The 20791-nt window shown below is 37.3% G+C and overlaps 1 protein-coding gene across 2 annotated transcripts; it reads right to left on the bottom strand.

The window, feature by feature from the left end:
- Positions 1 to 1485: 1485 nt before the first annotated feature.
- On the bottom strand, positions 1486 to 20374 carry GDAP1 (ganglioside induced differentiation associated protein 1). Of its 2 annotated transcripts, none has more exons than XM_032316434.1 (6): positions 20138 to 20374; positions 19260 to 19452; positions 9131 to 9304; positions 7841 to 7935; positions 5707 to 5821; positions 1486 to 4680 (listed from the first exon to the last, which is right to left on the bottom strand). In XM_032316434.1, the coding sequence occupies exons 1-6, from the start codon at positions 20252 to 20254 to the stop codon at positions 4298 to 4300; spliced, it is 1077 nt and encodes a 358-aa protein (XP_032172325.1). In that variant the 5' UTR covers positions 20255 to 20374; the 3' UTR covers positions 1486 to 4297. The 2 variants fall into 2 exon arrangements, with proteins under 2 accessions (XP_032172325.1, XP_032172326.1); XM_032316435.1 differs by having other exon boundaries at positions 19405 to 19452; positions 20138 to 20202.
- Positions 20375 to 20791: the final 417 nt, after the last annotated feature.

Raw genomic sequence — 20791 nt, 5'->3', positions numbered from 1 at the left:
AAAGACAGCACCTTATAATCCAGAAGCCAGTATCTAAATAATGAATATAGTGAAAGGCTGAAGACATAAACATCAAAACTTCCCAAAGAAGCTTTATGATGAGATATACCACCTACTGGAATCAGAGCATATCAGAGCCCATTCTAAGTACTTTTAGTCTCAAGCTCCGTATGGCCTTGTTGTTTTATACCTCAGAGCCTGCTCTACCCTGTTGCCTTGTCAGTTCTTCCTCCTTCCCAAGACAAAATTCCAGGTCTTAACTCAGATTTAGTAATACAAGATACAGCTTTCATCAATGCACTGCCCTAACCCATGAAATGAGTTGTCTTTTCTCTCTCCCTCTCTACATTTTCATAATGTAATACATAATTAAAACTATTGTCCTCACTCTAGAAACTATACTTACTTACTTGGTTTGGAATCTTCTACCCCAGCTAGTAAAATACAAGTATTGTGGTAAATTAGAAAATCAAGACATTCTGATATGACTACATAAAGAATAACAATATAACTGAGCCAAGTATTTGGCATAAACAATATCAAAGTCATAACTAAATACTAATTTATTAATTGCATTAATTTGACTTTTGTGTCTTTACCATGGTGTTTTTCCCTTTTCTGAGTAGACAACAGAATTGTGTATCACTTGACTTTCCATGGGTATTCAATATTGTTTATCTTGTAAACACAGGGAAAATAAAGTTAATTAGTTTCTCATTTGCTTTGTTCATTGTAAGACAAAAATAGCATTCAGCTTCTGTTTGATGATTAGAATAATGGCCAAGGCTAGAAATATAGATGGCAAGTTGAATAATCATAATCTTGCCATAACCTTGAATAACCATAATCTTACTCAACAAAAGAGAACTGGCTACATCAAAAATAAACATAAATATCATAAAAGTAATCTTTGAAACCAAGTGAACATATAACAAAACTATCTCGAAAAAAACAACATTCTCTTGGTATTTGTCATTTCCATGCCTATCCCATTAGATAGCTGCAAAAGAAACCCTTTAAAGACCAACAGCAATATTTTTTTTTAAGATTTATTTCTTTATTTACAGGGAAAGAGAGAGAGTTAGTTCAGTGGGGAGAGGAAAAGGGAGAGGGAGAGAGAAACTCAAGCAGACTCTGTGCTGAGTGCAGAGCCCCACAAGGCGTTTAATCTCATAACCCTGAGATCATGATGACCATGACCTGAGCCAAAAATCAAGAGCTGAATATTTAACCAACTGTCCACCCAGGGACCCCACAGCAATATGTTATTCTTTAAGCTACCACTTATTTTAATGATAAAATTATGTGTATTTAAATAAATCATGAGTAATTGTTATAGGGAAAATATGGCATCTTGTAACTAAATATCTTTAATATCTAACTTCTGCTTATTTTATTCTTTCCAATTACCACAGTATGTTATGATTTTAAATGAAATCTGTTTTCTTTTAAAATACTATAAAATTAATACTTATAAAGTTCATATTGATTATCCAGTTACTTTTATTGATCTTACAGGCAGAATAGTATCTTGATCTATCACATTCAACAACACCAAAATATATACAACTCTAGTGTCAATATCAATAATCACTAAAAATCAAGCAAACATTTACAACTATGTGCAATTAAGGGAAATTGATTCAAAAGGCATGTAATGGTAGTAACAATAAAATAGCATTTATATATTAAGACGTACATAGTCAACCTAAATTTGGTACCTCAGGCATGTTTAGAATTTCGATATTTATACAAACTTTGGAAACTGAGGAGTACACTGGCCAGTCACCAATGATCGTGGAAAAAGAAAATTGACAAAAGTGCTTATTTTGCTAACAGTATAGCTCTTTAGCCTGACATTGTGTGATATTGTTACCCCTTCCCAAGCATTAGAAATCAATACTACATGTGCCTCAAGCTTTTTTACAGATGAATGATCAGATCAAGATGCCCTTATTTCAGAAACTAAGGTCATTAATGTTTATCTTCACTTGAGCCATTTTAGAAGGCTTGCTGAACCAAATGCCATCTCAGACTACTGTATGAACAGCGACATCTAGTGGGCATTATGACCCCAAACATTTTATAAGTCCAAACCAAGGGTATCCACGAAACAAGTGAAATCACTAGAATGCATCATCTTTAATATTAACACAAGAATATTTCCAATGAAACTATATCAGAAAATTACACTTCCCAGTAGACTTTCTCTGATTTAGTAATAAAATAAATTTAAGAAAAGCCAGCACTGGGTTTCTAATCTTTGTTCTTAATCATCTACCTTTACATAGGTAAGTATCCTTTGTAGATTTTTATACAAATCCAATTTCATTCTCTTCGTGTCTGAATTCTTACTTCTAAAAGAGTTATATAAAGATCTCTGAAACATGATGAATTACTAAATAATCAGTTTTGTGGCTCTTTTAGGAACATGAACTGGAATGTTCCAGCAATAAACAAATCCAGCCAGTCTCTATGACAATGCACTGAGGGGCAATATTAAGATACTAGAAAAGCTGCCAGTCTGTTAGTTATTGTTGTATTGAGTTTACACTGAGTTGTTATTAATTTTTGTAAACAAGGAATATCCATTTCAAGACTCTCTAAAATAACAGATTCATGAAACAGAATTATAGACTCATTTTACCATCAAAAAGTCATTTCCTAAGTATGACTGTTTCCTGTTCATGAAAAAGTCGGTACATTCTTTGCCTGTTTTGCATAGCCAATCTGAGGCAATCCAAAAAGCTTTTGTTGTTTGCTGGAAGCTTAGCTCATCATTCTCTATACATACTTCCAGCCAGAGATCTAAAACTATCTCCCAACTCCCTTCAGGCCAGCTCCAGGGAATCTGTATCTTCCTGTCACCATGAAAATTTTTTCCTGAGCACAAACTGTGTATGATGCAATTCCATGGTTGTTCATGGGACACCCTGGGATTGTCCCTTCCAGATGGACTGAGGTACCCCCGAAACGCTTAAACATACATAAATGAATATAAGCGGACTTCACTATGAACTTATTTCATTTCCCAAAATTAATTTCCATGGACTAAGACTAGACCTTTCTCTTTCTCTTTCCCTTTAAACTTTTAAGACTTTGTTAATGACAATAAACAGATGCAAGGTCTAGACCACAGTTGTTGTTTTTTTTAACACACCAGCCTCTTCAAACACAGAATGGGCATATTTAATCCTTCCAGATCATTAAACTATCCACGACCCAGCCACATGCCATGTTGGTGATTAGCTGAGACATTCACCTGACTTCCATTTGCGTGCTAAAAAGGGCTGTCTAAGCCCAGACCCCCAGGGACTGGACACAAAAGTCCAAAGGAGGGATATCTCACAGGCATCATCCCACTGGGGGAACTGCGAGGAAAAGAAAGAAACCATTTTATAGCACTTAAGATTTTCATGTAAATGCTAGGCAGACACGTTCTAGTGGTCATTTCATACCCAAGTATATAAGCAGTTAATCTTATTAAAACAATGAGTGTGATTCATATGCATTTAAAATTAATACTAAGGTCAGAGAAGTTACTGTTAGTGTAAAGCCCAGAGTTTTCTCCAGCCCACTCCCACCAGTAACTCCCTAGTGCTCTTCCCAAGGTCTTAAGTACAGGAGGATATGTGGGCAGGGGCCACAAAAAGTCTAATGTTTACTAAGGGGACAGGCAGCACTGAGTGGCACTGGTGGCACCTGGAGGTTGCCCTTTACGGTTCTTCACTATAAAGACTTCCTTTTCCCTCTTTTCCCTCTCCCTGTTCCCTTTGTCTCTCTTATTTCTGCCTGAATCTAACAGTGATCATGTGAAGCACTGTTGTGCCCTGCTGCTGTCTGAACCCAGCCTGTAAAACAAAGATGATTTCTGAATTTCAGTGGAAAATGCTGTTAACTGCTCTACACTCAAAACATCCAGATCACCTCAGATGAAGAGCTATGGGCAAGCACAGATTATTACTGTCTGCTCCTAGTAAGAACCTCCTCCCAAAAAATAATTCAGAACTTGAACTTGCATTCTGAGTTAAAGGTTAATTCTCTATCGGCATTTACATATCTTGACCTTGCACATGTCTTAAGGATGGATTAGTTCAGATTTGCAAGTAAGTAATCTCAAAGTTACCAGCCCACAAAAACATTTTCATTACCTCCTCTCTCCACAAAAGTACCCAAAGAGTAAAGTAAATTATACTTTTTACTAATTGCCCAGGGTCATTCTTCACTGGGCCTGGAAGAGTATACAAGAGTCAAGTTGAATGGTTGGATGAGTCGCCACCACTAGATCTCTACAAGCCTAGAAATAATTTGGTCTGGGTCTAAGTGCTAATATCATGCTGCCAAGTCTCTTTCTGAAAAGCATAAAAGCAAAATATCCCATTCCTGCAAGCAAACCAACCACGAGGGTAGTGCCAAGAACTTTGGGGGCCCTTTTCTTGGCCACCCGGAATGCTGTTGGCAGCACTGCAGAGATTAATATATTGTTGACATGTCCTAAAACCTTGTTAAATGTTTTTCTCTTCAAGACACGTTCGTAATAGGTTTCCAAGTTTGGTCGCTTTCCATTTCCCCAGTTTCTCCTCGCAAACCCCAGGAACTTCAGTCGATGTAATGTGACAGCAAGAGAAACGTCTGCCAGGGTGAAGGATTCTCCGCAGAGCCAAGGCTGGCGGCCCTCTTCTAATCAGAGAGATGGACACAGAGAATTAGGGGCAAGAGCTATACACATAGATTAGCTGGCATCTTTCATCTCGGTCTTGGGGGCAAGTGTGAGTACAACAAAAGATGAAGGCCATGGTACATTCTCTTGACAATCCTACTCAGTGAGTAATTCTAACCTAAGACAAAGTCCATGCCAGTGTATCCCAAGCTAAGAGAGATTTCTTGGTACCTGTCAACCACCTACATCCCTTAGTGAAACAGGAGCCATCTGAGCTCAGAGCTGATCTTTGATATTGAAAAGAATTCTAAGGAGCTGAGAGCCTCCAAACCAAAGGAGTCAACAGATCTTTCCTCCTGGCTTAGGAAAACAGCAGGTGAGCTTTAGGAAGATCTGTAAAATTGGGCCTAAAATGTCACTCAGTGATTGTTGCTCCTAGTTACTTATGTAAAGCAGAAGAAAGTTCCTATCGTGAAGCAAGCTTCATGTAACATGGTCTTCAACTTTGTCGCCAATTAGAATAGCGCAAATGGTCCATGTGCATGCACGTGGGCAATGGCAGGTTCATGCAGTTAGGTTCACAGGTACAATACAGGGATGCTCACCAGCCAGCCTGCCGATTTATACAGGCCAGCCCCCATTTTATACTTCAGATTGGAAGTATTCTCCCTGCCTAGGGAAAAAACTAGATGGAGCTTTCAAGCAATTACTCTGGTTATTCAACCAAATGAACTACTGTAATTAAAAAATGTGTCAAATGGTCTAAGTAGGAATCTCTCAACCATAACTTTAAATGGTGCAGAAAAATCCTCTACCAATCACATTTCTCATAAACACAGACTGGTTATCATTAGACATCTGGGTTTTGCTGAGTTCAGTATTATTATTATTATTGTCAGGATAATTTAAACTGCCCATGAATAAAAATAATTTTTAAAAAAACAGACTACAGAATGTTTTTGGTAAAATCTAAGAGTATTATTCCCATAAATATGCTTGGCATCCAGCAAAAAGAAAAACAAAAACAAAAACAAATGAGAACCTACCTGGGGTTTCTTCATTTCTTCTTTGCAACTCAGTTTCAACCTGATCCAAGACTTTCTCCAATTCATCAAGAATTTTCTTCAAATATTTGACATTGTCATGGTCAAGCAGCTTTGACTAATTAGCAAAAATAACTAAATAGGTTATTTATGCCTGCAAAAAAACAACCAATACAGAGCAAAGCAGACATAAACTCTTCTAAAGCTGGAGACTATTAATCCACGACAACGAGGAGATCCAGAATAATGTTAAAGCCAAAGCAAACCTGAGGGAAAATGCCTGTGAGAATACTCCATGGGCCAGACCCACTGGTCTACTGGGAACTCCTGTAGGACCAGATGACCAGACATGGCCAAGAATACAAGGGACATAAAGAGACTCCTCTCAACCCCCAAGGAATGAATGGAACTTCAGCAGTTTTCGAGGAATGAAAAACTGAAGGGTTAGGCCTGAGGGAGAAATCTGAATGCAGTGAGTTCAAGACCAAGAGGAAAGTAAGGAGTCCTGAGTATCCCCGCATTTCTTTTGAGCAGCACACTTAGGCTAAGATAAGATAAAGGAAAATGGGAAGTTGAAGAGGGTGGGGAGTGTTAGTGTTTGCTACATTTTTAATATGGCAGAAGCTTGCATGAGTTCTTAGGCCCTGAGGAAAGAAGCACCAGAAAGAGAAAGGCTGACTCTTAACAGATGAAGCAAAGCCCTGCTCCTTAGGGGACAGGCAAGTCAGAGTGAATTAACTCAAAATGGATTAAAGACCGGAACGTAAGACCTAAAACCATAAAGCCCCTAAAAGAAAACAGAAATGGTAAGCTTCATGACATAGGTCTTGGGAATAATATTTTGAATCTGACACGAAAAACAAAAACAAAAATAAACAAGCAGGACTATGTCAAACTAAAAAGTTTCTGCACAACAGAGGAAACCAAAAACAAAATGAAAAGGCAGTCTATTAAATCGGAGAAAATATTTGCAAATTGTGTATCTGATAAGGGGCTAACATCCAAAATATATAAAGAATTCCTACAACACAATAGCAAAAAATAATCTGATTTTAATATGTGCAGAGGATCTGAACTGAAGACATAAAGAAGACATATAAATGGCCAACAGGTACACAAAAGGATGCTCAGCATCATTGATCATCAAGGAAATGCAAGTCAAAACCACAGTGAGATATCACCTCACAGCCGTTAGAATGGCTGTTATCAAAAAGGCATGAAATAAGTACTGGCAAAGATGTGGGAAAAGGAAATAATCATGCACTACTGATAGGTATGTAGACTGGTGCAGTGACTATGGAAAACAATACAGAGGTTCCTCAAAAAAATTACAAATAGAACCACCATGTGATCTAGCAATTCCACATCTGGGTATTTATCCAAAGAAAACGAAAACACTAACTCAAAAAGATACATGCACTCCCATGTTCATTGCAGTTTCATTTACAATATCCAAGAAACAACCTAAGAGTCCAGTGATAGATGAATGAAGAGATTTGGTATATATACCCAATGGACTATTATCCAGCCATAAAAAATAATGAAGTTTTACCATTTGCACCAACATACATAGACCTTGAGGGAATGATGCTAAGTGAAATGGGTCAGACAACGATATATCCTACAGGATCTCTCTTCACGTGGGCTCTAAAAACAACAACAACAAAACAAAAACTAAGCTCATAGACAAGAACAGATTGGTGGTTGGAGGTGGAGGAAATGGGTGAACGGTAAGAGGAAAAAAATGAGAGAAAGGAGGGGAGTCTAATAGAAGAAAAAACTTGCCAATTGCCATATTGGTATTAAAGTCCTAAAGATCTAGCTAGGCCTTAAAGTGGAAGACTACCTGAAATGACAGATTTCTAGTATATATTATGAACTTGCTTTTTCATTTTATGACTTTCCTTGACAATCAGCATGAGAAATACCTGCCTTTTAAGCAACTGTCATTAGGTTTGAATATTAAATCTAATTAAGAAAAATTCTTTCTAAAAGCAGAGTATAAGCCAAAGGTAACATGCACTGGTGATTTGCAAATATTTAAGAGGAGATGTTCTAGAAATAGTGAGACTTTACAAAAAGTAGAACATTTAATACAAAAAGTGGATGTCAATTGAGGACAGCCTGGTTTACTTACTTTAAGTCGCTTCTGTTTTGCGATGTATGCCTCTTGTAAATCTGGGTTTTCTTCAGCAAGCTTTTTCAGTTCCGATTCTGTGTTACCAATTTGGCCTGATAATAAAATCATTTGTGAAATAGGAAATTATTTCCTCCCTTCAATACAAGAGAAAAGGAGAAGCTAGGAAACTTCATGGTAAGAGCATGAGCTCTGGGGTTCATGCCCTGACTCTGCCTTAGACTTAACCTCTCTGTGCCTCAGTTTCCTCAGATTCAAAATGGAACTATCAGAGTATCGGCTACAAAGGCTAAAGATTAAATGTGAGGCACCCAGGAAAGCCCTTAGAGGGAGGCTCAGCAGATCAGAAGTGCTCAACGCACAGTGGTTGTTCTAACTTTCAGTACCTTTCAAGTTTTTGTTAGTGGACTTCTATATGAGACAAGGAAAAAAGCCTTATTTAAAAAAAAAAAAAAAATCTCCAGGTGACAGAATTATATTCAGACCACCTGTTTCAAACCATATGAGTATGCAGAGAAGGAGGAGGAACAAGAAGATAAAGCAGAAAAAGGAGAAGGAAGGAGGGGATAGGAGAGAAGTATCTACAGGAAAGAAAAATAACATAAGTCAGAGAATTAGAAAGATGAGATATGATGTAATGGAAAAAATGTAGTTTCTAGAATCAGAAGATCTGGGTTTGAGTGTTCCTAGTCAAACATCCCCAGAGTCTGACCATGGCCACCTTCCCTTACTGTCCTATGCCAATCACACGTGCCAGAGAGCACAGTTTCTCTTCCACATCCCATGCACTGACCATACTCAGCAAAGAGGAGAGATGGATATCACAACTCAATCTTAATAAATCTCAAGTCACTCAATTTAGAGGTAGGCTAATGGTTAGACAGCCTGTAGTCCAGCTCCTTCACATAATGAAACAAAAATTAAGGACCAGAAATGTGAACTCAGTTGCCCATAATCACCATCAGATTCCAGATTTCATGATTCTTAGTCCATCTTCTACAAAAACATGTTGTGTTCTTTACTTTTCCACAGGCTACTCTTCTGAATTTTACCCAAGCTTGGCCCTCAAGGCTAAGAGCTGGAAAATCAGCTCCAATAGACCATAAATGTCCAGCTGAAAAGCGGAAGCACAGTTTAATCTGACTGGTGCATGGATCGATCTATAACATGAATATCCATGAAGCAAACTCAACAACCCTGTCCCCAAGTCTTCATGAGATATGCCCAGACTCAAAAATGAACTAGAAGAACTTTGAAACAAAATTCCAAGCCTTTAAGATTGTTACATACTGCGAATCCGTGTGGTTGCATAAGCTGGGATCATGGAGTCCACAGTTAGCTCAGGATGTAAAATGCAGCCGTGGGTATAAGCATCCATTGGCAATGAGTCAAGCAGTTCTCGATAATGTTGTACCCGTGGGTAATACATGCTTCCTTTATCAGGCATTAACCTGGGTGTTTTTTCTAAAAACATATACACAAACATTAAAGAAAAAGTTACAAATCAGAGGTTATTTCCAAAAGCAAAATAAAAAACCCAAACCCCTTTAGCAGTGTTTTCAATGTAACATCAAGGCATTTAAAAGATGATATCTCCCCAGCCCAGGCATTCAAAATTGGAAATAGACTGATGTACCAGACTAGACCCCAAACAATGACCACACTGCAATTCTCTCACTTCTCTACCTTACAAATTGCTACTCCACCCACAAGGCCGAGCTAGTTATGTTAATGCCTCTATGGGACATTCCCTAACCTCCTCCAACTACCAGCATCCGATTGGGTCAGGTGTGCCTTCCTCTGTATATGGAAAATACCTTTGTAGATATACCATCAGAACCTTATCACCTTAATTAGTTGTCTGTATCTTTTTGCCCTATGAGCTTCTTCAGGGCAGGGAGTCTGTGATTCACTGTCTCTCATAATGTCTCATACATATTAGGCCATTGATAAACATTGGTAAGGTGAATTAAAACTCATTATGAAAAGATAATCAGAAACCACTCTTTCTAGGTTCTAATTAACAGCAAGAGTGACCCTTTTGATGCTATGTGAATGTGCACTGAAAGTCTTCACAGAATTCACCATGAATTTCTAATATTTTATATCTAGAAAGTGGGTTCTACATAAATCCTCAATTTGCTGGTTAAACCCTAGACTACTTGAGGGTAGGGACCATGCGCTGTTCTCTGTTGAGTTCCCAATGCCTAATATAATATTTGGCTCACAGCAGGTGTTCAATAAATTTCAATTAATTAGTATATTCCCAAATTTCTAGTTGTCATAGAATATTTGAGCTGGAGGAGCTCTGTAGCAGTTAACAAGGACACTGAGATATAAAGGCTGAAGAATTCCGCAAGATCACAAAGCTAATTAAAAGCAGAATAAGAACTAAAGCAGTAGTAAAGTAGTAAAGCAGACCTCTTCTCAAAATAATATTCTTAAACATACAACACTGACACTTAATACCATGGCCTGCTTTATAACATCATCTTCAAGGGGTTTACATTCCAGAGACTATCCAAGAAGAATAAAGATGAACCACATGATTCAAAGATCAGGACTATGTCCCTTCAGAAACACTTCCTACTTCTGACTCTCCAACTGCCCCTGAAAAATGCCAGTGAGCTTATTCCAACAAATGAAAAGAACAGACTCAATTTTATTCATTTATTTCTTAGTTTGGGCTATTTAATTTTGAAACCTTTTGACCATCCCACACTCATTCATAAGTGTTGACAATTCAGAATTGGCTGCCGAGCATTTCAGACAAGATTTTGTAATGCCATAATCCAAGTGGAACAATCTCTCTAAGCCAACAGACTATTTCTGACTCTAAGAAAAAATAAGATGGACTACTCCTCAAACCTGTGGGCAAATTTCTAATTCTCTACTGGAGAGTCCAATTCTGAAGTCTGCCTTGGAATAACCAGGAATGAAGTGTCAGCCACATACTGCTTGTCAACAGTGGATTTACCCAACTACAGCACACTTCCTTGCAGATCTTTCAGGATCTCAATATATTAGTAGAATCCCAACCAATGCCTGGTAGACATGTCCATAAGGACAACAGACTGAAGTCCTTCTAAAGTCCTTGAAACACTGAAGAGTTCTTAAACTTTTGTGTGCCACAGACCTCTTCTCAAAATAATATTCTTAAACATACAACACATAGGATTGCAACGGAAACTGAATAGACTGAAATACATTTTAAATTATAAAATATTAAAATGGGTGCCTTTTATTAATACATTAACAAGATCTAGCAGCAGGTCTAATAACTACCATAATTTCAAAGTAGCTGTAAGCATAAGTCATTTTTAAGATAACTGCAATAACCTGATATGCTAAGAACATATCTGTGATTTCTATTGGTAACAAAGTCACAGGCACTCCTCATATTGTAGGTTTATGCCTACATTGGAAATGAAAGGAATTGATAAGTTTCTGTTAGAAATTAGTGAAGATATAATTTTTTTCCCCTCTAGGACCTCAAATTTCCTGAATTCTATTCATAGATCTCTAAGGGCAACAGCTCTCTAACTGCTATCTAAGAATCCTGAGCTTTTTCTAGATACTCTCAGTGGGTCCACAGAGTCAAAGCTACTTTTATAGTAATACTACAATGTTAATTGCTTTTTCACTTATTCTCCCTAAAGAATACAGCAGAATTTTTCAGAGGCTACAGGACATGTGATGGCTCTATCACTCTGACAGTTAATGAGATGTGGGCTTGTGTATTCATGTGTTTTAAATTTTTCTCAATTTTAATTCCTAATTTGGCAAATATTAATAGTTATACCCCACAAAGCTCTCCAGTGTTCTCAATAATCTTTATGATAAAGGGGCCCAGAAACCAAAAGTTTAAGAACCACTGCTCCGGGGGTCCAAAAGCCTTAAGTTAAAACCAAAAGTGGTACAGCATATTAAAATTCTTCCAAGTAGTTAAATTTATGGCCACTGGCTCAGGCTACTTTCTGGTGCCAGGCCTGGGGCTTGTCTTCAGAAGAGGATACCACTTCCTTCTGGGAAAGTGAATTAGAGCAGGAAAAACACTGTCAGGTAATTGCTTCTGTGGAAGTTCCATCTGGCTAAGCCCAAGTTCTTCAAAGGAATATAAATGTTCAAATCCACGAAAAGAATTTGTTCTACTCAGGACACTATTACTATGTAACTCTCTACTATAACACTTGTCAGACAGAGCATAAGATATCCACTGAACCCAAATTCTCATCCAGCCTGTCTCTCGTCTACCACCTCCATGGCAATACCTGCAATGTGCTGTCATTATTCTCTACACCAGAGCACAATAGTGTCCCCTGCCTCTGGAAACAGTTTTTCAAAAGGCCATTGGGAATTTCCTTTGAATTTTATACAGACCTTCCCTCTCACTCTCATTCTATTTTATTTCCCAATCTTTCCATAAAGCATTTTTGTTATAACACATGCACGAAAGAAGGAAAGGAAAGGAATAGAATGGAATGGAATGGAATGGAATGGAATGGAATGGAATGGAAAAGAAAGGGCCAAGGGAAAGGGAAGGAAAGGAAAGGAAGGGAGGGGAGAGGAAGGGAGGAGAAAGGAAAGAGGAAAGGAGAAAGAAAACAGAAGAGGGATGCCTGGATGGCTCCCGCAGCTGGGCATCTGCCTTTGGTCCTGATTCCAGGGTCCTGGGATCAAGTCCTGCATTCGGCTCCTTGCTCAGCTGGGAACCTGCTTCTCCTCTGTCTGCCTCTCCCCCTGCTTGTGCTCCCTCTTTCTCTCTCTCTGATAAATAAAAATAAATAAATAAAATTTTTTAAAAAGAAAGGAAAAGAAAAAAGGGCACCTGGTTGGCATTCAAGTATGCAGCTCTTGATCTTGGGGTCATGGGTTTGAGCCCCACATTGGGTGCAGAGATTACTTTAAAAAAAAAAAAAAAGAGCCATTTTAGTATGCTACCTCAGTCAGGAGTGAAAAAGCAATAGAAGGCTTACAGGGGGAAGGCACGAAATCAGAGGACTTTTAAGAAGCAGGCATTGAAAAGAGTTTCCAGCATTAGGGAATAGAGTTGCTATACTGGAAACCAGTATAAGTGACTAAGCTGGAAGAATAAATAAGTAAACTGGCAGGAGACCAGACTTCCTAGAAGAACTGAGTAGGGAACAAGGCAGGACTTGAACCGCACCTAAATTTAGGCAGGTGCAGATAGACATAAAACAGAAAGATGTGATAATGAGAGAAAACAAGTTTTTTAAAACCAGAAAGAAAAGATACAATAAAAGCATTCTGCAGATATTTCACGGGGACAAACACCGCCATACAGTCATAAGTCTCTGCATCGCTCAGTAGAATAGCAATGGCCTTGAACCATTATTAAAAAAAAAAAAAATCACATTCAGTTTCCCCAAGTGCAAAAAAAATTTAAAAAATTAAGAGGTTATAGGCATAAGCTTCCATTATCTTTCTACATTGATTTCTCTGATTTCCCATGTTCCTCAATGATGGCAGATAAAGAAGGCATAATTATACCCTATTTTCAGGGAAGACTCCCTCCCCTCCACAGGTCTATTTGAATAATTTTCATCTCTTCCTTATCATTATTAATTCAATGAAAACAGACTTCATTCCTACCTTTATCCCCTTGAGAATTTTTTATTTTACTTAGGTCATTTAGTAATAACATCGATATATTAGATAATATGCAACAGGTAGTTGAATAAAACTGTACCCTTCAACCAGTCAAACACCACGCTATTAAAAAAATATAATAAAAATGGTAAATAAATTATGACCTGAAATAAAAGTTATAGTTACAACTGACTACAATTCAAAGCTGTCATAACTATAGAACTGGAACGATCAAATCTAAACACAGATAAAAACAACAACAACAACAACATACAGTGTCAAATTATAGAAGTTCATTATATGCAGCCATGGTTTTCTGAGAAAGACAAATTTATAGCACTATTTTCAATAAATCTTATACCTTAAGTGGTATTATATTTAAGACTTTGAACAGAAACATTTGTAATTGGGGAGCAAAACTTGTTTATCAGATGGTTTGTTCCAATTATTGTTAACACATAATATGGAATTAGAACCTTTGCATTTTGACACCCCGACCTGTCCACTAAAATTGGACAAACCAAAGAGTAAAAAAAAAAAGTAACTTTTTAACGCCACTTTATTGGCATAATCATGAGTTTTAAAGGCTCATTTTCTTTTTCTTATCACATACCATATTTTCTCCACACTTAATTAGAACCTTTGTGCTAATCTACAGTTTTAGTAGATGTGCTAAAAGGCATATAAAGTTACTCAACTATATATGATAGGCTCTATTAATAGACAAAAATTTGAATAATTGGAAGTTCTTGTCTAAATAATTGCATTTTTAATGTAACAGTGACTTCCGAATTATTTTTAAAATGAGTTGATTTTCAATAGATATTGACAAAAATCTTATCCAAAAAATATATTTCCTAATGATACTTATATACACTACCTTAACATCACACCAGAGTACTTTATTTCCAAACCAAGTTCTATTTCCTAAGAATAAATGAGGTATATATAAACCGAAGACATGAGACATGATCTTTAGGGAACTCTTATATACTAAATTACCAAAACTCCGTATTCACCATATGACAGCCTCGATTCCAGATTACCAGCAGTAGTAAGTAGTAATGTTCTAATATTTTGTAGTCATTTCAGACCCACTTTTTTTTTATTACTTAGTGTCCAAATTAAATTCACTGAGAGAGATTATGAATAGTATAAGAAACATCTAGGTTTTAAAATCTATATTAGCAAATATATTCACTTGTTACATCCACTGTTTCCGAGTTTCCCTAGTTTGCTTAGTATCACACCTCATCTAATTTAATCAATTGCATGTGTTACTATATCTACTCTTCATTGCAAGCCTGAAGAGAAAAAGGTGTCACATATGTGAAAAGGAATCTGTAAAACTGAGTAGTAATAATAGCCCATAAAGACAGATTTGGTATTATTATCAAGTTTACAGAATGAAACTATCTTTGAAGATTAGTAAGCTTCTAATTATTAGGGATCTTTGAATATCTCTGGTCCTTGTGCCAATTAACACCCAAAAAATAGCTATTAAAAGAATGAATAAAGAGATTGTTCTTTGCCAGCCTTGATTGAGCAGCCATAATTCAGTACTTCTAAATTCTTCTTTTGACCCAAATTCTGACTTCAGGAATATCACCACTGATGTCTACATCACTATTACTTTCAAAAAAGAAAAAAAAGAAAAAAAAAAATCAAGGAGTGCCTGCCTGGCTCTGTCAGAGCAGCACTTGACTCTCGATCTCAGGATCATGGGTTCAATCTCCACATTGGGTGCAGCAACTACTTAAATAAAAGTAAAACTTAAAAAAAAAATCAAAAACTTATTTAAATAACTACTTAAATAAATAAATAAACTACTTTAAAAACTACTTAAATAAAAATAAAACTTTAAAAAAATCATAGCCATCATTCAGTTTAGATACTAACTTTTATAAAGCTAAAACTTGAAAAGGATTGCCTTGGCTACCAAATTTCTCCCCACAAACTACCAATTATTTAATGGACTTATCCCAAAAGCATAAGAATATAAATATTGATTACACACAAATATTGAGAAGTATCTACAGGTCAGCAAAACATCATTTTTAATATAATCCCCAGCTGGTAAACTAATAAGGGATGGCAAATAACAGCAAAGGAGATACCAGTTGACTACACTCTATTTTTAACATGAATGAATATACTTTAAGTTTCCTATTATAACCATGAGCAACTATACGTCTCATGAAATCCATTCACTTAGTATTCTAAGTTGTAAATGTTCCTCAAAGTTCCACACATAATTGAACAAAATGTTGCATGTTCTGACCAGTTCACAATTTGCCATGTTTTAGATAGAACCAAAATGACTTGAGATCATCCCAGCCTTTTATCATTAGCTTTAATCAATAACTTTTTAGCAAGCCAGGTCTCCCATCCTTGCTTAACGCAACTGATTTTTTTTTTAATTCTCATACTACATTTAGCCTTGTTAAACTTTATCTTCATTTTTTTTTTCATTTCATTGTCCCATGACAAGCACTTCAAATCCCTCATCATCTTAACTATCCCAGCTTTTGTCATCCACAAATGTAACAGTATCTCCACAATGTCTTTATTCAAGTCATTAGGCTCAAGTCAGAGAACAGAAACCTGTAAGAACACCAGTAGAGATCCCTGTCTAGGCTGATATCTTCAAAAGTTCATTCATTTTTTTTAATTATTCAAAAGTGTTTATTGAGCTCCTATTAAAGAACATTCACCATAGGAAGCACTGGGGATATGACTGTTAATAAGACAGACACTGTCTCTGACCTTATGATACTTAACAGTAGTCTATAAGTAATTGAAATAAATGTAACAAAATTATATAGGATAAGTCTTTAGCTAAATGTGCATCCTTATGTAAGACATTTATAAGTGAATATTCTTTAATATGGTGGTTTGTTCATCTGAAAATGTGCATTACTTTTATCTAGCCATATTTGCTCCTTTCTTCCACAAGGGTACCTTATGAAGTAGTCTCAAATGTTCTACTTAAGATACCTTATATCCAGAACCATGCCCAGTATACAATAGATTCATTTTTCTTAAGTGTTAAAGCCATTCTTCCATAACGTAAAACTTAAGCTGGTTCCTTTTAACTGAGATACTCTAAAGTTCATATATGTACGTGTGTATGCATATAACTAATTTATAGTGCTATGTAAAGTTTAAGTGATTACTTAACACACAGGAAGTGCTTCTCAAATTTTAATGTATATATGAATCACTTTGGGATCTTGTTAAAATGCAGGTTCTGATTCAAGAGATCTGCATTTCTAACAAGCTCCGAGGTGATACCAATGCTGCTAGTCAATGGAACACACTTTGAGTAGCAATGATTGGTAGAATTTACCTTTTCCCATCCCTGACAATTGGGATAAGATCCATCTTTTTTTTTAAGATTTTTATTTATTTATTTGACAGAGATCACAAGCAGACAGAGAGGCAGGCAGAGAGAGAGGAAGGGAAGCAGGCTCCCTGCCGAGCAGAGAGCCACATGCGGGGCTCAATTCCAGGACCCTGGGATCATGACCGGAGCCAAAAGCAGAGGCTTTAACCCACTAAGCCACCCAGGCGCCCCTGGGATAACATCCATCTTATCTGGCTCTTTTCCTAATCTCCATGGGTTCTTAATAACATATAAATTATCTTAATGGTAATAGTGAAAATGCATGCATGTTTATTTTTTATTTTATTTTAATACATTGGGATAAACTTTCCCTAGAGACTAGACTAGCTTTCATGTAACTGTTTTCTTGCTGTCTTCCTACCTACCACAGGTTTTGCTTCCTTTAATCCTCTTTTAACCCCTTCCAATGGAGTGACAACTCTCCTGAGAAAGAGAAAAGAATGAACTAAGAATTGATTGGACTTGCTTTATCTCTGCAATTGATAAAACTGTATCACTTAATCCAATAGACAGAAAAGTAAAGTCACCAACGATATGTAACAAGTTAGCAATAGCTTTAGATAAAGACCTGGGATTCTTGATTGTTTACTGATCCTATTGGTACAGCCAGAATTAAAGTCCTTAGTTTCCATATTTTCATTTAACATTTAGCCCCAGTGCCTTCTCCTCTGATTCCATAAGTACTAAGAAGAACTAAACATTTCCCTTCTTTGAGTAGGACTCAGAATGTATCTTAGTTTTTTTTATATGATCAAAGCAAAAGAAAAAACCTAAGGAAAACTTTAAGAAAACCTAATAATCATTAACATTACTATATTGCAAAGTAACATATTTTATATTACTGAATATCTTAAAGGACAAACAGTGCTAGAAGAGGAAGAGAATGGCAGTAGTGGCAGCAGTAGCAGTAGTAGTAGTAGTGGTGGTGGTTCAAGGCGTGCCAACAAAATATTTTAATATGATTTTCCATTTACTGTATCTTTTTAAGATTTTTATTTAAAATGGAATTCTTATACAGTGATTTTGTTTTATTTATATTTTAACCACTTTTCCCAAGAAATACAAATTATTTAACAGACTTGTCCATTTCCAAAAAGCTCAATATTGAGAAAAATTGTCTTAAATCAATTAATCACCATTTTCAGTACAGTCCCCAGCATATAGACATAAAGAATAGCAAGTAATCATAAAAGAGAAAACAGTTCATTAAACTCTGGTTTAGCTCAACGTCTCCACCTCTAAAATCTCCAATCATAATCCTAAATAACCAAACACTTGGAATAAGAATAGGGGCAGCCGTAGTGCCAACCTAATTCCCTGGGGTTCCCTCCACACACATTTAGGTCCCATACCAATTTTTTTTAAGTACCTCAGACATTTTTTGACCTAGTAATTTGGGGTTATATTCTGGTTTTTATCCTGCCCAATTAACACCAGCATAACTAGTGGCAGATAAAAAGTAACTGGATCTCATGCAGCTTCTATTTCAGAAGAGTACTCAGCTAAGGAGCCTTTTGTTCTCTCAATTACGCCAGTGATCAACTGTATAATCTTGGGCAAATAGTGAAGCTATAGTTCACCTCAAAGGATTGTCGTTAGGGGCAAGTGAGATAATATATAGGTATCAATGACTATGGGAGACAGCTAGTATAAATATGAAGATATGTGTTTGAAAGACTTCCATTCTAGCCCTATTTTGCCACAAAATAGCTGTATTACCTTGGGCAACCCGTTTCTCGTTCATCAGGTACAATGGGAATAACTGGTCTACTATGCCTGTCCCAGATGGCTTCTGGGATAGAAATTATAGAAATTATAAAATGCCTAACATAAATCAGGCTATCAATAAATGTCAAAAAATAACTTAAAAGCACCATACAAATATAAGTGCTTCAATTCTTTACAAAAGATATAAAATTAATGCTATAGAGGAAAAAGATCTCTAAATATACCAACATTCTATTCTTCCTTCCTAAGTTTTACTCCTCTTTTTCCCTCTTATTCTTTTTAAGACGGAACTATTTGGTAGACTAGAAAAAACTGATTTTCATCACGTACATTTTAAATTGTTAGGGATTTTCAAGGCTAAAGATTCACCACAACAAACCACACACCTGCAGAGGAAAACCTCTGAATTAAAAGGAATATCCCAACGTTAGAATTTGTGGTATCACAAAATTTGTGGTATCAAGCTATTTTATATCTGTGTGCTTATGGAAATGGAAAAGGTTTTTAGCATGAAACCACCATCATGAAACCAAAAGGAAAAAGACGGAAGGAAGGAAGGCAGTGGGGAAGGGAGGGAGGATGGAGAAAGGGAGGGAAAGAAGAGGAAGGGAGGGAAGGAGACATATATTTGTGTTGAAAGTAAATCCAAAAAATCACAAATAGCCTTAACATTACCATCCAGGAAAGTCTGTTCAAGATAATCAATGATCTGAGTGGCCTCACAAATAATGTTTTCCCCGTGGATAAGGACAGGCACTTCTCCAGTTGAGTTCAAACGCATAAACCAAGGCTCATTGTGCTCACTCAAGGGCAGACTTACATCATGTTCCTCGCACTTCAATGCCTTTTCAGCAATTACCAAGCGCACCTGAAAGAGTTCACACTGGTCACAACACATGTAGGCATTCAGGTAAATGACATCTCTGGATACCGTTAAGCAGCCTTTCTGGGCTTCCCTGAATTATTATCATCAACACTCTTTTTAACTATTCCTACTCTAGGAATTAACAAGTGAGATACATTCTAGCATCTTAATCATATAAATTAGAAAGGACCAAAAAAAAAAATTGTAAATAATTCTGGCTAAATTTATTCCACAGTGACTCTCTATCATCATTACTTTCTTTCCATCTAAACCTCAGTATGTGTCCTCCCCAGACAAGAATCTGATACAGAGATGTGCTAGGCCTTGCTGAAGAGGACGAATGCGTACAAGAAAAAGAAGGAACTGTAGATTATGCGGTTGCGTGAAAGCGCTTCCCTCTGCCTCACTCTTCAAGGCCCAGGGGACAAGGCCTCCGGCCCTAATACCTAAAGTGATGCTTTTTTGTCGCATATCATGAGTGGTAAAGCCTGAGTCATAGCCTTTCCAACTCGGACTAATTCTCTGTGCTCCCCTACAAGGCGTATCCCAGACCTCCAGGGAGCGCCCGCCGGATTTAGGGCTTTGGAGGCCCGGTTCTAGACCCGCGGGAGGACCCAGGAGAGCCCTGAGGGAGCTGTCCCGGTGCTGAAACCCGATCCGCGCCGCGCGCCCCAACAGAGGCCTTTACCTTTTGAGAGCTGAAAGAATGTGTCCAGTGATACAGAATGAGCCTAACCTCCGCGTCCGACTTGCCTTCTGCCATCAAGGGCGCGCCCCCTCTCTGCTCCTCCTGCCTGCGAGCCATTTTGGGGTACGCGAGCGCTGCAGGGCCTCGTCTGTTCAGCCCTTTATTTCTCCCACCCACACTGCCGCGCGAAGCGTCGTTATTTTTTCCGCTTTGCCTCCAGGAGCCGGGAAAGAGATTTTCGCGCGGACGAATAGACCTCTGGGAAATGTAGTTTCCACCGCCAGAAAGCTGCAGGGCAGTGTCTGCAAAGATGCGGGGGTGTCTTCGCGCCAGAAAGCCACTGATGTACGGAAGTCACATAGGAGGGGCAAATGCACTTTTTTTTAGAGGAAACCATCTAAAAAGAGTCCCTGAATACTAAGATAATAATAAATAATGGTTTGGCGGGGTGGAGTAGAAGTTGCTGAAGTATAAAAGCAGCAATTTCTTCTTGGTTGATTTGTGCCCTTTGCAGAACGGAAGTTCGGGGCGGGGGGGGCGGATAGAATAAGGGCCCATGAGTTTTCATTAGAAGATATTCTCAGGGAGTCATGCAAAATAATAAATGATAACATCTCTTATAAACGATGACGAGTTAAAATAGCCTTGCTGCGA

The sequence above is a fragment of the Mustela erminea genome, chromosome 16 (genome assembly GCF_009829155.1).
Source record: "Mustela erminea isolate mMusErm1 chromosome 16, mMusErm1.Pri, whole genome shotgun sequence".
Classification (NCBI taxonomy): Eukaryota; Metazoa; Chordata; class Mammalia; order Carnivora; family Mustelidae; genus Mustela; species Mustela erminea.
The sequence above is the reverse complement of the archived record's forward strand: the minus strand, read 5'-3'. Positions and strand labels throughout refer to the sequence as shown.

What these genes read in the sequence shown, in the direction of transcription:
- GDAP1 (XM_032316434.1), bottom strand. Translation starts at nt 20,254, where the DNA reads ATGGCTCGCAGGCAGGAGGAGCAGAGAGGGGGCGCGCCCTTGATGGCA. An exon ending in TGCAACCACACGGATTCGCA is followed by an intron (nt 7,936 to 9,130) that starts GTATGTAACAAT and finishes TTTTATTATCAG; the next exon opens with GCCAAATTGGTAACACAGAA. An exon ending in CAAAACAGAAGCGACTTAAA is followed by an intron (nt 5,822 to 7,840) that starts GTAAGTAAACCA and finishes TTTGCTAATTAG; the next exon opens with TCAAAGCTGCTTGACCATGA.